At 36.9% G+C, this 12,665-nt stretch overlaps 1 protein-coding gene across 10 annotated transcripts in view; it reads left to right on the top strand.

The window, feature by feature from the left end:
• The window catches only part of cspg5a (chondroitin sulfate proteoglycan 5a), a 32,063-nt gene that overhangs the window by 18,252 nt on the left and 1,146 nt on the right, over positions 1-12,665 (top strand). The window contains exons 3-6 of one of the 10 annotated variants that reach the window (XM_079624722.1): positions 906-1,094; positions 4,018-4,096; positions 7,545-7,601; positions 11,370-11,471. In XM_079624722.1, the coding sequence (XP_079480848.1) occupies positions 906-1,094; positions 4,018-4,096; positions 7,545-7,601; positions 11,370-11,456 (412 nt within the window). In that variant the 3' untranslated portion in view covers positions 11,457-11,471. Of the gene's footprint in view, positions 1-905; positions 1,095-4,017; positions 4,175-7,544; positions 7,602-11,369; positions 11,472-12,665 lie in introns of all 10 variants that reach the window. The other 9 variants (XM_079624728.1, XM_079624726.1, XM_079624727.1 and 6 more) reach the window with 9 other exon arrangements.

Genomic DNA, 12,665 nt, shown 5'->3' with positions numbered 1-12,665 from the left:
TTTTATTCCTGACAAAACCCAGATGCAAAGCCCAGCGTTCTGAAACCTTTTTTGGTAGCAACATTTTCATACACGCTCAAACATAATATTGTAACATCGGATTGCCTTATCAAGGCAAATGTCACTGAGTTTTAATATGACAGATCCTGACAGTCTTTGAAGTTAGTACAATGACTTCTAAAACAGGCTCAGAACTGGTGTTAAATCCAGTCTAAAGCAGTATAGAAGAAACTTAAGGTAAGATAAAGGCAGTGAACTTGTCATCCACCCAGGTGTCTGCAAAAAATGAATGGTAAAAATGCTGAAGGCAGTGAATTTTAACTCGCCCTTGGTGTAGGAGATGCACTGAGCCCACATGAATAATTCATATGAAACAAGAGACTACATTGGGAATCAAAGCACATTTTTGGGAAGCCAGTAAGGATTAAAATACTGTCTTAATATGGTGTGTTTAAAATGTCTCACTTCAAAAATGAGTGTGTTGGCATGATATTGGATGAATCCCAGTAGGGGCCTTGTCGCTCCATATGTTTTTACTGGAGAAGAGGCAAAAAAGATTGGCTACACACTGACCCTTAAAACCTGCTGGTCTTGAACCAGGAACCAGAGGCCAATGGGATAATGTCTGCAAAAAGTAATGTTTTCTGAACAGCAACTAATAATGCAAGACCGATGCAATATCCCACGAAAATAATTGGATCATTCCATTCATATTTAAATAACACGTTTAGATGCATTCATTGTTTGTTGCACCGTAAAATTATTTTATTTGCGATTACCGTAATTGCTACTGTATGTATATTGCTATTAATTTTATTCATTGTATATTGAATTAACATTTGACCATTGCATCAAAATCTTCTTGATTTTGGATTTGCATATATTTCCCTTTCTTTGTCTTGCAGGTGCAACATCCAGGACTACATGTGGCACAAGGGTGCCCGCTGCGAGTCTGTTATCACGGAGTTCCAGGTAATGTGCATCGCCATCGGGGCCTCCGCTCTCATGGTGCTCCTGCTCTTCATGATCGTCGTTTGCTTTGCCAAGAAGCTGCACGTGCTCAAGACTGAGAATAACAAGTTGCGCAAGCGCAGGTGAGACTCCGGCATGCTGTGGGCAGTTGGAAGGACACAGCTAAATTCATGAAAATGACCCATGCGGTAGAGATTTTTAGAGAGAGTAAGACAAAGTAGAAGGGTTTATGGATTAAAAGCCTTAAAACCTCATGTTTTGTGGCGGAATTAGGAACAAATAAGTCGCACACAGTGGAGCTTGCCAAATGTTTGTGCCGTTATAGCAACTATTCAATCCCATGACCTTTCTCTGACATATACACACACAAAAAAAATCTTACTCAAATTTGAAATAGTAGTCTATCATGGATTTCACAAAAATATTAAGTAGCAAAAACACTGATCACAATAAGAAATATTTATTGAGCAGCAAATCAGCGTATTAGAATAATTTCTGAATGATCATGTGACACTGAATGATGCTGAAAATTCAGCTTTGCCATCACAGGAATAAATCACATTTTATAATATATTGAAATAGAAAACAGTTCTTTAATATTGTCATAATATTTCACAATATTACTTTTTACTGTATAATAAATTCATCAAAAACATCTTAATTATGCCAAATATTTGACCGGTTGTGTAGAATTGCAAGACAAAATTAACTTTTCTTGAAAATTTTCTTTAAATATTTCTTTAATGTTTAAATAAATATTGTGTTTGTTTGTGGTTAAAAAAACAAGCTTAACAGCTTAAACCTGCTTGCCTATAGTTAACCGGTCTGGTTTGCTGGTTTTAGATACATTTTTAGGACTTGTTAGCAAGCTAACTATAGTTAGACCAGTTTGACCTTACTGGGAGACCCGCTTAAACCAACCAAGACCAGCAAACCAACTTTAAGCTGTATTCTACAGCAGGGTGAAATAAAAATTAATAAATAAATAAATAAAGGTTTAACTGAGAGAAACAACATAATAGTAGAAATGGCTTTTGTAAAAGTCTGCTGAATTTTTAATTCCCTAAAAATTGTTAGTGATGCAGCTGCTAATCGGAGGAGACCAAATAAAGCCGTGAGTGGATGTCATGCTAATGCTTAGCGTACTGCGCTAGCAGCGGGCAGAATGCATGATGTCACTAAAGCTCCAGCTGAAAGTAGGGCAGAGGGGGAGGAGGGGCCGGCTGACCTACATACAGCTGTGAGACCCGAGGGGGGGGGGGGGGGGGGTGGAATTAAACATCGCACACCCTCCTCAAAGAAGAGAAGGAAAATGATGAGGGAAAAGAGGAGAGCAGAAGAGGAAAGCAAGTGCCAGTGGAGAAACAGAGAGTTTTATAACAGGCTGCAGAGGAGGGGCGGCCATGTTTGGAGGTGAGAATGATGGAGGGAAGAAACAGGCAGTGCTACAGATGAGACTCGTGAATACAGCAGACACCCACCTCAACATCTGCTGCAACTGAATGTGCTTGAGGTCTTTCTGCTCTATGAGATCTAATCTACAGATTGTAGCAGAAAAGCTGGGGCATATTAAAGCAAAAAAGAGAAGGCATTGATCCTATAAATTCTCAAGCAGTTTTACTTCAGAACCCAGATTAACATCATGTGGCGACCCAAAACATTGTCAAAATTGTATATCACCCCAAAAGTAAGCAAAAAATGTCCTTGAAATCAAACCGTGAAATTGTATTCATAATACTATTATCTGCATAGGCCCAACAATATGCAAAATTATTCATAAAAGCATATATAATCAGAAAACCTTGTTTTTAGCAATACCGGTGGCCATTAAGTGAACTGCAGCCTGCAAGCAGTGCTTGCACTTGTGCACATAATGATTCAATGAAAATTAAAAAAGTTGAAAATACAGTAATATGTAAATATGTGGTGCGCACTTTCCTCTCAATAACAAAATAGACACAACAAAAATGACAGCATTGAGAAAGCACCAGTTTAGAAAGCATCTGATCGTAACAATGCGGATGTTTCCACTAGCTCTGCAATTTACAGTCATCATGTGGACAGATTAGGTCATTCAAATTATGATAGTTTGGTTAAAAAGTATATTAGAGACTATAGACTATATAGATATGGCTATATAAGAATAGTTTGAATTGATCCTTTGACATTACAGTATAGAATGGCTCTTTCGGCATTATGCTGAACATTGTATAAGCATTCGTTTGTGTCATTGGAGGAGAGGCTCTCGTGAGTGTGCGTAAACGTCACATCGTTTTGATTTTCGAGTCCTTCACAGAAAAAAATAGTTATGCTTTCATAGGAAGTCGGGGAAGGTCTCGTTTTTTAAGTTTCATTACAAGCTGTTCACGTATTGGCAATACAAATGTGATTAATATGTAAATTCTTACATATAGCCCCTTTAAAAATAGCTATATTGTCCAAAATGTCTATATTGGCCTTCAAAATAGAAGTGACAACCCCCTCTCCCTCTCTCTTTATATTCCAGCCTCTTTCATTAGCCAATGATGCAGGTCTTTAAATTGTATTATTATTATCTACATGTATGTGTGTTTGAGAACAGGAAGAGTAATGGAATGTTTGAGTAGGAAGTGGGAAATGAAGGATAAGGGAAGAAAAAAAATGGGAAGAAATTGCGATCAATAAGCCCAAGAAGCTTCATTTGTTTATTTAGTTGAGGTCATTTTATGGTGATGAAATGTGTTTAAAACTTCTCTTGTTTTGAAATGGGTGAAACATTTGTTGATTTTGAGAAGAAAAAGTGACGTCATTTTGTCATCTGATATGTTGCATCACAGGTTGTAAACTGAACGTGTGTCTCCAACGCAGTCCTAGAATTGCACTAATGCTCTTTTCTCTTTCTCTCTCTCTCTCTCTCCTCTGTCCTTCATAATCTCTTCATTCTAATATTCTCCCCCTATATTTTCCATTGTGTCCTTGTCTCTATACCTCTCATCTTCCCACAATGCTCCCTCCATTCCATCACTGTCCTTCTTTTTCTCCCTTTCGCCCCCTGCCACCTCGCAGCAGTAAGTACCGTCCCTCCTCGGAGCACCACAATGATAATTTCTCGTTGTCCACCATCGCTGAGGGCTCCCATCCAAATGTAAGGAAACTTTGCGACACCCCTCCTAACCTCCCTCATGCCCGTGCTTTGGCTTACTATGATAACATTATCTGTCAGGTAACGTGTTTCTCGTCTTTCTCTTTCCTCTCCCCCTCCCCCTCCTTCCCCTCTCTGCATGGACCCCGAGCGTAACCTTTTTGGTAAGGGAGGGGGTGCACAGCGCACAGAGAGATGGGAGCGTTTTCTCCGCTGAAAAGGTCTGCTCTCAGATAGGAGTGTGGTTACTGAGGCAACAGTTGTTACCATAGCAACAGGGTAACCGGGAAGCGGGGGAAAAAGCTGGTCTTTTTTTGTTGCGAGCGCCGCTTTTTGATGCTCCGTTAATGGTGGGGCTTGGCGATGTGGATGACCTTAGTCTGTCACTGTCTGTCAGCCCCATCCATCTGCCCCGTTGTGTCTCTAGATGAACAGATAGTCTAGCCTGTAGACACTCTCTTTAACAGCGGTTTGAGAGACTCATGGGAAAGCGACTCTATTGATCCCGCACAAGAATCAATACAGAGGCAGACCTGGAAGACACATTATACCCTGGAATGTTCATATGCATAAACATGCAGGCTATTTGTTTTAAACATAAAAGTGACAAGGTATTAAGCACTTTGTGTAATTTGCGCCTTGTAATCTGGCTTGAGGTGATATTATAGGTGTCGAGGTCCAAAAATGTAATATTCTGTCATCATTTAGGCTACTCACCCTCATGTTGTTCCAAACCTGTATGGATTTGTATTCTTCTTCTGAACACAAAAGAAGATATTTTGAAGAATGTCGGTGCAGTTTACGGTAACCTTTGACTTCCATACACTCTAAAAAATGCTGGGTTGTTTCAACCCAATTTTGGGTCAAATATGGACAAACCCAGCCGTTGGGTTACATTTTTAAATTAGGCCTACAATTTTAACCCAACGTTTGGGTTTTGTCCATATTTGACCCAGAATTGTTTTTTTTAGAGTGTAGTAGGAAAAGAAATACTATGGAAGTCAATTGGTGCCGTCAACTGTTTGATTACCGACATTCTTCAAAATATCTTTTGTGCTCATAATTCATACTGGTTTGGAACAACATGAGGGTGAGTAAATGATGTCAGAATTTTAATTTTTTGGTTGAACTATCCATTTAACATGATATTTTACGGATCAAAAGAATATTTCTTGCTTTATGTGCGAGAGGATGCGAGTTTGAGTCTATGAATGGATTAAAGATCATGTATAAATCTTTCATTTAATTATACACTTTTTATTACATTTTTTAAAGAATTGCAAAGATCTATAATGTCTTATAACCACAACCACATATTAAATGTATGTGGTTTATTTTTTATTTTTTATTTTTGATATTGTACAATTCTGAGGAATATTTCTAACTTTAAGTGTGAATGATTACGAGTGTCGTTTCGAAATTGATTGAATAATTTGCATACATTTTTAATTAAATGTATTAATTCATTATTCATTTTATTTTCATAAATTTTTATTGTTTTATTTTTAAAAATTCACATTTCTGCTGTCCTCATTTATAAGTTTAATGTATTAATTCATAATTTAGTTAATTATTCATTATTTAAAAAAAGTTTAATAAATTCTTTTAATTAATATTTTCTTTAAAGTAAATTAGAATTTCATCAGTCTGTCAGTAGGTGTTTTAATAATAGTGGCGTATTTGGTTGCATTGTATTTTGCGTTTCACTGGAATGATGGCATGATGAGGAGATGTTGTCTGGCTTGTAGGAAAGATCATACTTTTTAAGATCAGGAAAGGTGAGGAAATGCCCTCAGATATGTTTTTCAGATACGATTTGAGATTTTTAAGGGTGAGGTATTGGCAGCATCTCTGGTTCCAGCATTATGCCCTGATTGCAGACCTTGGACTCCGCTGAGAGAGCCCACCCACCCATGCCCACCCTCCTCCCCCCGTCACCCCGCTCCCCTTCTCTCTTCCTCTGCATCGCTGCATGTCTGACTCTTCACATGGACCTCCTAGTGGTCCTGTGACCTGCTGCTGCTTGTCCACTGCATCGCATTAATATACCTGTCTGTCGTTTCACTCGTTTATCCTGGTTCAGAAAGATGAGAGGGTGAGTGGGTGAGCTCCTTGTGCCAGATCTCACCAACCAATGAAGGGTTGAGCGTAAAACACAGGATAAACATCTGAGATGCAACGTCTCACTGCTGCCTTTAGGTGGCGTAACACTTGGCTAACATGTCTGCGGCATGGGTAGATGTAGATCTAACACGGGCGTCGTTCTCTTCTGTGGGATAACCATAACACATCTCTCCTCTCGTTTCAATTATCCTAATGTGTCTTAAACAATGGAAAATAAAAACTTTAAGTATATTACTTTAATAAATAAGTAGCCTATATTTGAGCCCTTCGCTCATATTATGTTCGCTACATTCAATTGTTCTGTAAAAACAGTCTCAAAAACTCTCAATAAGCATAACATCTACATAAAATATGTGTTGCCTTCAATTCCAGCTTGTATGCATCATTTAGATCAAAGTAAAAGCAAATCAAAGCTCTATTGTTTATTCATGGTTTCATACTCCTTTTTTAATACGTTTGGGTCGTGGGACATAAAAAAATGTCTTTAGGACCTGAGCTCAGGAGTTTTTGCTGATAATTTTGATACAATTATATTTAAGTAGCAACTCAAGGTCACATTTTTAAAGGGATAGTACACCCCAAAAATAAAATTCTGCCATTATTTACTCACCCTGATGTCTTTCCACACCCATATGCTTTTTTTTATTTTTTATATATTTGTTATTTATAGAATTTGAGCATTTTTATGCAGCTCTTTGTCAAAATAAAAAAATATATAGAGAGAAAAATATGTTTTTGTTTTTTTAGGGGCTTAAAATATTGTATATTTATTTCACTTTGAATTTCACTTTGCCGAAAAAGAACAGAAATAATAATTTTTAAAAACAATTTACTCTTCAAAAAAAGTTGTCATAAAAAATCATGCATATGTCTTATGTGCTATATATTTCAGGTCTTTTAAAGCTATTTGATTGATGACTTTGTAAAAACAGATGAACATTGCATGGACTAACTAAATTTGAACAGATAAAACATACAAGTTTGAGTAAATTATGACAAAATTTTATTTTATTTTGTTATCTCTCCCTTTTAGTGCAGTACACAGTGAAAGTATGTATATTTTTTGCTTTAGTCGTAAAAACCTAAAGACTTTAAAGGGTCGTAGACATACACCTACAATGCTTATGCTTGAATAAAGCAAAAAAAAAAAAACTTAAGTGAACGCTTCTCACAACTGAAGGGTCTTATGCAAAGGGCCCTTTCCCTGCCCCTCTGTCTGTCTTTCCCTGTCTCTTTCTTCCTTAGTCTCTATCTCTCTCTCTCTCTCTTTCTAAATGGAAATGATGTGTATGAGGTATATAATCCTCTCCATGCCCCCACCCCTCAGAAAACCATGAGCAGATACACCTGGGAGTGTAAGACCAAAGAGGAGCCCGGCTGTGAGGTAAGACTTACAACCCAAAGGCCCTGTCCAAAGTCACAGCAGCTGTCCCTTCATTGTGCTATTATCCTGTCAATCAAACTGTAGTGACCAATGCTGGCCCTCCCTACCTTCGTCATCATCGGGACCCCAGACCCATTTTGCAACAGTATGGTCCATTTAAAGTCTTAAAGGGATAGTTCACCCAAAATTGAAAGTTTTATCATCATTTTCTCACCCTCGTGTCATCTGTCCTGTTGGGCTTTAAAAATGGCCGAGTTCCATAAAAGTTGTCCATGTTGTGTTTCATAAGTTTGCAAAAATTTCATATTTGAATTCATTTTAACAGAAAAGGTGAAGTGAAAGATTTTCAGAGAACAACCGAAGAAACAAAGTTTTGGAACAACATGAGGGTGAGTAAAAGATGTTTGGGTGAACTGTCCCTTTAAAGAACACAATAATATGTTCACTATAAGAATAAACGGTCACAATTTACACTTGCAACTATTAAAAAATAATAGTCCATTAGTGGAAATCACATCTGTGGGTGTATATGGTGTTTCAGCTAGAGTCGTCTGCAGAAATATAATATGCCAGCATCAGATCAAGTTTGAGATAAATTCTCAAAATCCTTTCAAACACTCTGTGACCTTCAGACAATATAGGACGCTGAAATTGATTGTCTCTTCCACCCACATGGAGGCTTGGAGCTCATCATCGGAGAGAAAAAAAACCTCCTGTAAATGAAATGCATCCCATGAAATGAGGAATCTCTCAAGACAAGGAGGGAGGGAGGCAGGGAGGCAAAAATGTGGACAGTCAGGCCTCTTTATTACCATCAGCTCAGAGCTTCTGCTCCGCAGATCAATATCCGCTTGAGTAAAGTAGCCCGGCTCTAGCTAGCAGCCAAAACAGCCTATATTTCTCTCTCTCCATCTCTTTCCACACATGCACACAGACCTAAAGCCTCTGGGACGGTCTGTGACTTGACAGATGTTTTGGAATTAAATAGACCATAAACTAGAGCGGAAAGGTCAGATAAGTGAAGTTGTAGCAAAATATTTTTCAGTCTGAGATTTTGACTTGACTTAAAGGAACAGTTCACCCAAAAATGTCATTTATTCACCCTCATGTGTTGTTCCAAACATTTAGTTTCTTCTGTGGAACACAAAAGGAGATGTTAATCCATACAAGTCTTTAATTCAAGTCATCTGAAGGCGTTGTGTAAGTAACAGAGCGAAATTTAAAGGGATAGTTCACCCAAAAATTAAAATTCTGCCATCATTTACTCACCTTCATGTCGTTCCAAACCCTGTATGACTTTCTTTCTTCTGTGGAACACAAAAGAAGATATTTTGAATAATGTTGGTAAACAAACAGTTTCGTTTCCCATTGACTTCAATATGTTTTTTGACCATACAATGGAAGTCAATGTGAGCCGAAACATTGGTTTCCAACAATCTTCATAATAAATGTATTAGTATTCCACAGAAGAAAGAAAGTCATAGAGGTCTGGAATGACAGTTGTGTAAATGATGACAAAATTTTCATTTTTGGTTTGATACGTTTTTATTCGCCTGTAATCTTCTCTTCTTCTCAAATCTTATTCCATATTCAAATATGGCACAACAAAACATGTCACACCATGTAAATTATGTTCAATGGTATTGGTTCTAATGTCTTATAACCAGTTGCAATGTGGCAAATTTGATTATGGCCATATTTAAATCAATCAAATGAAATTCTAGAGCTGTAGAGCATAATATAATATACAGTTCAGTCTGTTTTTACAAAAAAACTGATGCAAATGACCTCAAAAGACTTGGAATAAAGCTCACAATTCATATAGACTATTGTGTTGCTATACAATGGTTTGATGGCAGAATATTCATAAAGATTAAAACATTTTAATTTTTGGGTGGCCTGTCCCTTTAAGACATCACATGGACCATGCTAGTGCACCTAAGCTGGATCTGTCCAACCAATCAATGCAGTTTTGACCTCTATCCCCAGCATTTTCCAGATAGAGTGAAATATTTTACTTTATTCATAGAATATGTATGTGTGGACCCACTGCTCTATTCCCATGTATCCTCTGTCCCTCTGTCCACTCAGTTGTGCGCTATAGTGAAGCCACAACCGTGATTCTACAGTGTCCCTTCCTTGTTCCCGTCTCGTCTTAGTGTCTCTCCTCAACGTTTCGCCGTTCACCTCAACTGACCCTCATGCAGAGAATCCACAATTGAATGTGAATGCTTATTTACCAGTTTGTTTTCATTAGAAATCTTCTCAACAGCTCTGTTCCGAAACCTACAACAAGCTGCTTTGTGTGTGCTGTTATCTGTGCTTATTAGAGCAGGGTTCTCAATCTTTTTGGAACTAAGTGTCCCGTTTAAGACCAAACTGTTCAGTTGCATTACCATGAGAATAAGAATCATGGACGCCTATTTGCACCCAGTGTTCCCACACTCTGTCATCTTTTTGTTTTTAATTGACATTTTCCAACACAATCTCATGGCAATTCGTGGCTAAATCATATGAATTTGTATGATCTCATTTTCGTACAATCTGCTTATGTCCCAGTGCCGAATATATTTATGCGTGAACATTCATCAGTGTTACTTTAGTATCATTGAGATACTTTTGTAGTTTTTAAAAAAAGTTATGTTTTTATTTAAATTTTAGTTAAAGTTATAGTCATTTTGTTGTGTGTTTTTAAATATCTCTATAGTTTTTATTTCAGTTTTTAATTTGTTATATACGTATACATCATACTAAACTAAATTAAAATGAGAAATGTTTCTTTGGCAACTAGCTGAAATAAAATGTTTGGTTTTTTAAAGTTTATTTTGTTTTAGGTTGCTATTTAGTTTTAGTTAACTATAACCATTCTTTTCCCCCCTAAAAATCATACTTTTCTCAGGAGTCCTTAAAGGGACAAAAACTTTTGTTTTCCTCTGAGAAACCTTTGCATTCTCCCGAGAAATTTTGCATTCGCTCACCAAATAACTTTTCGACCAAACACAAAGTTTCTCGAGGAACACAAAACATTTGCGAGAGAACACAAAAGCATTCACGCAAAAGTTTTCCTCCCATCCCATATTTATTTTGCTTCACTATGTCCCTTTAGGGGCTCTGTAGTTTTGATATCATACGAATTCATATATACGAAAATCACCACCTCATGAAAAAAAAAGTGAGATTTGGTTGCGTTTTCCACAGACCCCTTTTTATTTGAGATGGACCCCAGCTGTATAAATGCCTTGTTAGAGTATCATGTTGTTAGCTTAGCTACATATGCTAATGCGAAAATCTGTTGTAATCAATTGTGAGGTTTGTTTTGTGTGAGGAACAATATATGTGAGAATGTGCTCTTATGCACAGCGTTTCTGATTAGTCAATTATGAGCTTTTCAATGAAGAGAGTATATGCAATAAAGCAGTTCACTAGGTTTTGGAACAGAGCTATAATGTGTATATCATTTAAAATAATGTAAAATGGATGCATAAATTACATAATTTTAAATAGTATACACATTATACAAATTAAGGAAGAGTAGGTAAGATTCTCCAATTAATCGTAAAATGAAATAGCATTGAAAATACTACATTCAGAGTAGAACAAGTTAAGAACAACATGGAAGCCACCAATTGTCATCAATACCATAGCTAATGTTGGCAGGATTCATCAGTCATCTCCATCATGGCACATCCAAAGCAACTCCCTTAAAAGTCTCAAGAGGAATGTAATCCCCCACCCCATCCAACCACAATTAAAAAACACATTTTCTAGTTTCATGCCGACGGAAGAAAGGATGTCGCCTATCCGGTAACCATGGAGGTGGCGTATCCCCACGTCCTGCCCGAAGTTACAATCTAAGTCATCACTGAAAGGGTAAATCTTCATTAGTTGTCTCTACCGAGTTCAAAACGTGACACACTCGTGCCTTAGTCCAGCTACACCAAAGGACCAGGATGCTTCATTAGCTTCAAATTATCTTAGCTCAACCAGTTTCCCTTGAAAAATGATGCAAGGTCTGCTATCGCTTCAACACTGGATTGAGGGTGTCAGTTGTCACTCAAACAGTTTTCATATTAAGATGATGCCGTTTACTTTGAGGCTCATTTTCGATGATCAAAGGATGTGCAAGTCTTCTCTCATTCATTTGTTGCAATACTGCACTAATTAAAGGCCACTAAATGGTTATTCCACAGAGAGAGAGAGGAAGAGAGAGAGAGAGAGAGCTTTGCTTTATTGCTTTGGCAGGTGAGCTCCTCTTGCCAGAGCTCTTGTTTCAGTTCAAGGCTTTTCCTGTTCACTGGCGGGACAGGAGTGTGGGATGGGGCTGTATGAGCTGTGATGGGTTTGCATGTCTGCATGTGTGTCAGGACGGGTGGATCATACAGCCTCTGCTCTGCCCAGAGGAGGAAACAACCTCAGCCATTGATCGACTGCAATCAATGGATTTATTTGATACAAGATCTGTTCCTGCAGTGCCATCACTCTCCAACTATTTGAATATGACGCCAAAGTGTTGTGGATAAAATATCTACTAACTTACATTACAGTTTGAATTTATATTTCTTTTGTTTGTATATTTACACAACTAAATTTATTCACTCTTACAGACCTGAATGGAAAGTATTATATGCATTTTGTTTCTGGTTTAGCCTACTAGAAATGATTGCTTTATATGGTTTGTTTGTTTGTTTATTTATTTATTTATTTATTTATACACCTGCATATTATTCGATTAAAAACAACAATTGTATTAAAATAGTAGGAGACTTATTGAGCAATATTATTTATTTATTTATTTATTTGTCTGTTTGTTTACTTAAATAATGTAATGACTTTACAATCGCACATTATTATATTTTAAAGATAATTTTATTAAAGTAGTTGGGGATGTAATGAGCAATAGAATTTTTTTTTTTTTAAATAATTTATTAACTTTACACTTGCACATTGTTACATTAAAAAAATAATTTATTAACTTTACACTTGCACATTATTAAATAAATAAAAACATTTATTAAAGTAGGAGTCTTAATGAGCATTTTTTTATTATCAGTCCATTTGTTTACT

Source organism: Phoxinus phoxinus (genome assembly GCF_949152265.1).
Source record: "Phoxinus phoxinus genome assembly, chromosome: 10".
Taxonomy (NCBI): Eukaryota; Metazoa; Chordata; class Actinopteri; order Cypriniformes; family Leuciscidae; genus Phoxinus; species Phoxinus phoxinus.
The sequence above is the reverse complement of the archived record's forward strand: the minus strand, read 5'-3'. Positions and strand labels throughout refer to the sequence as shown.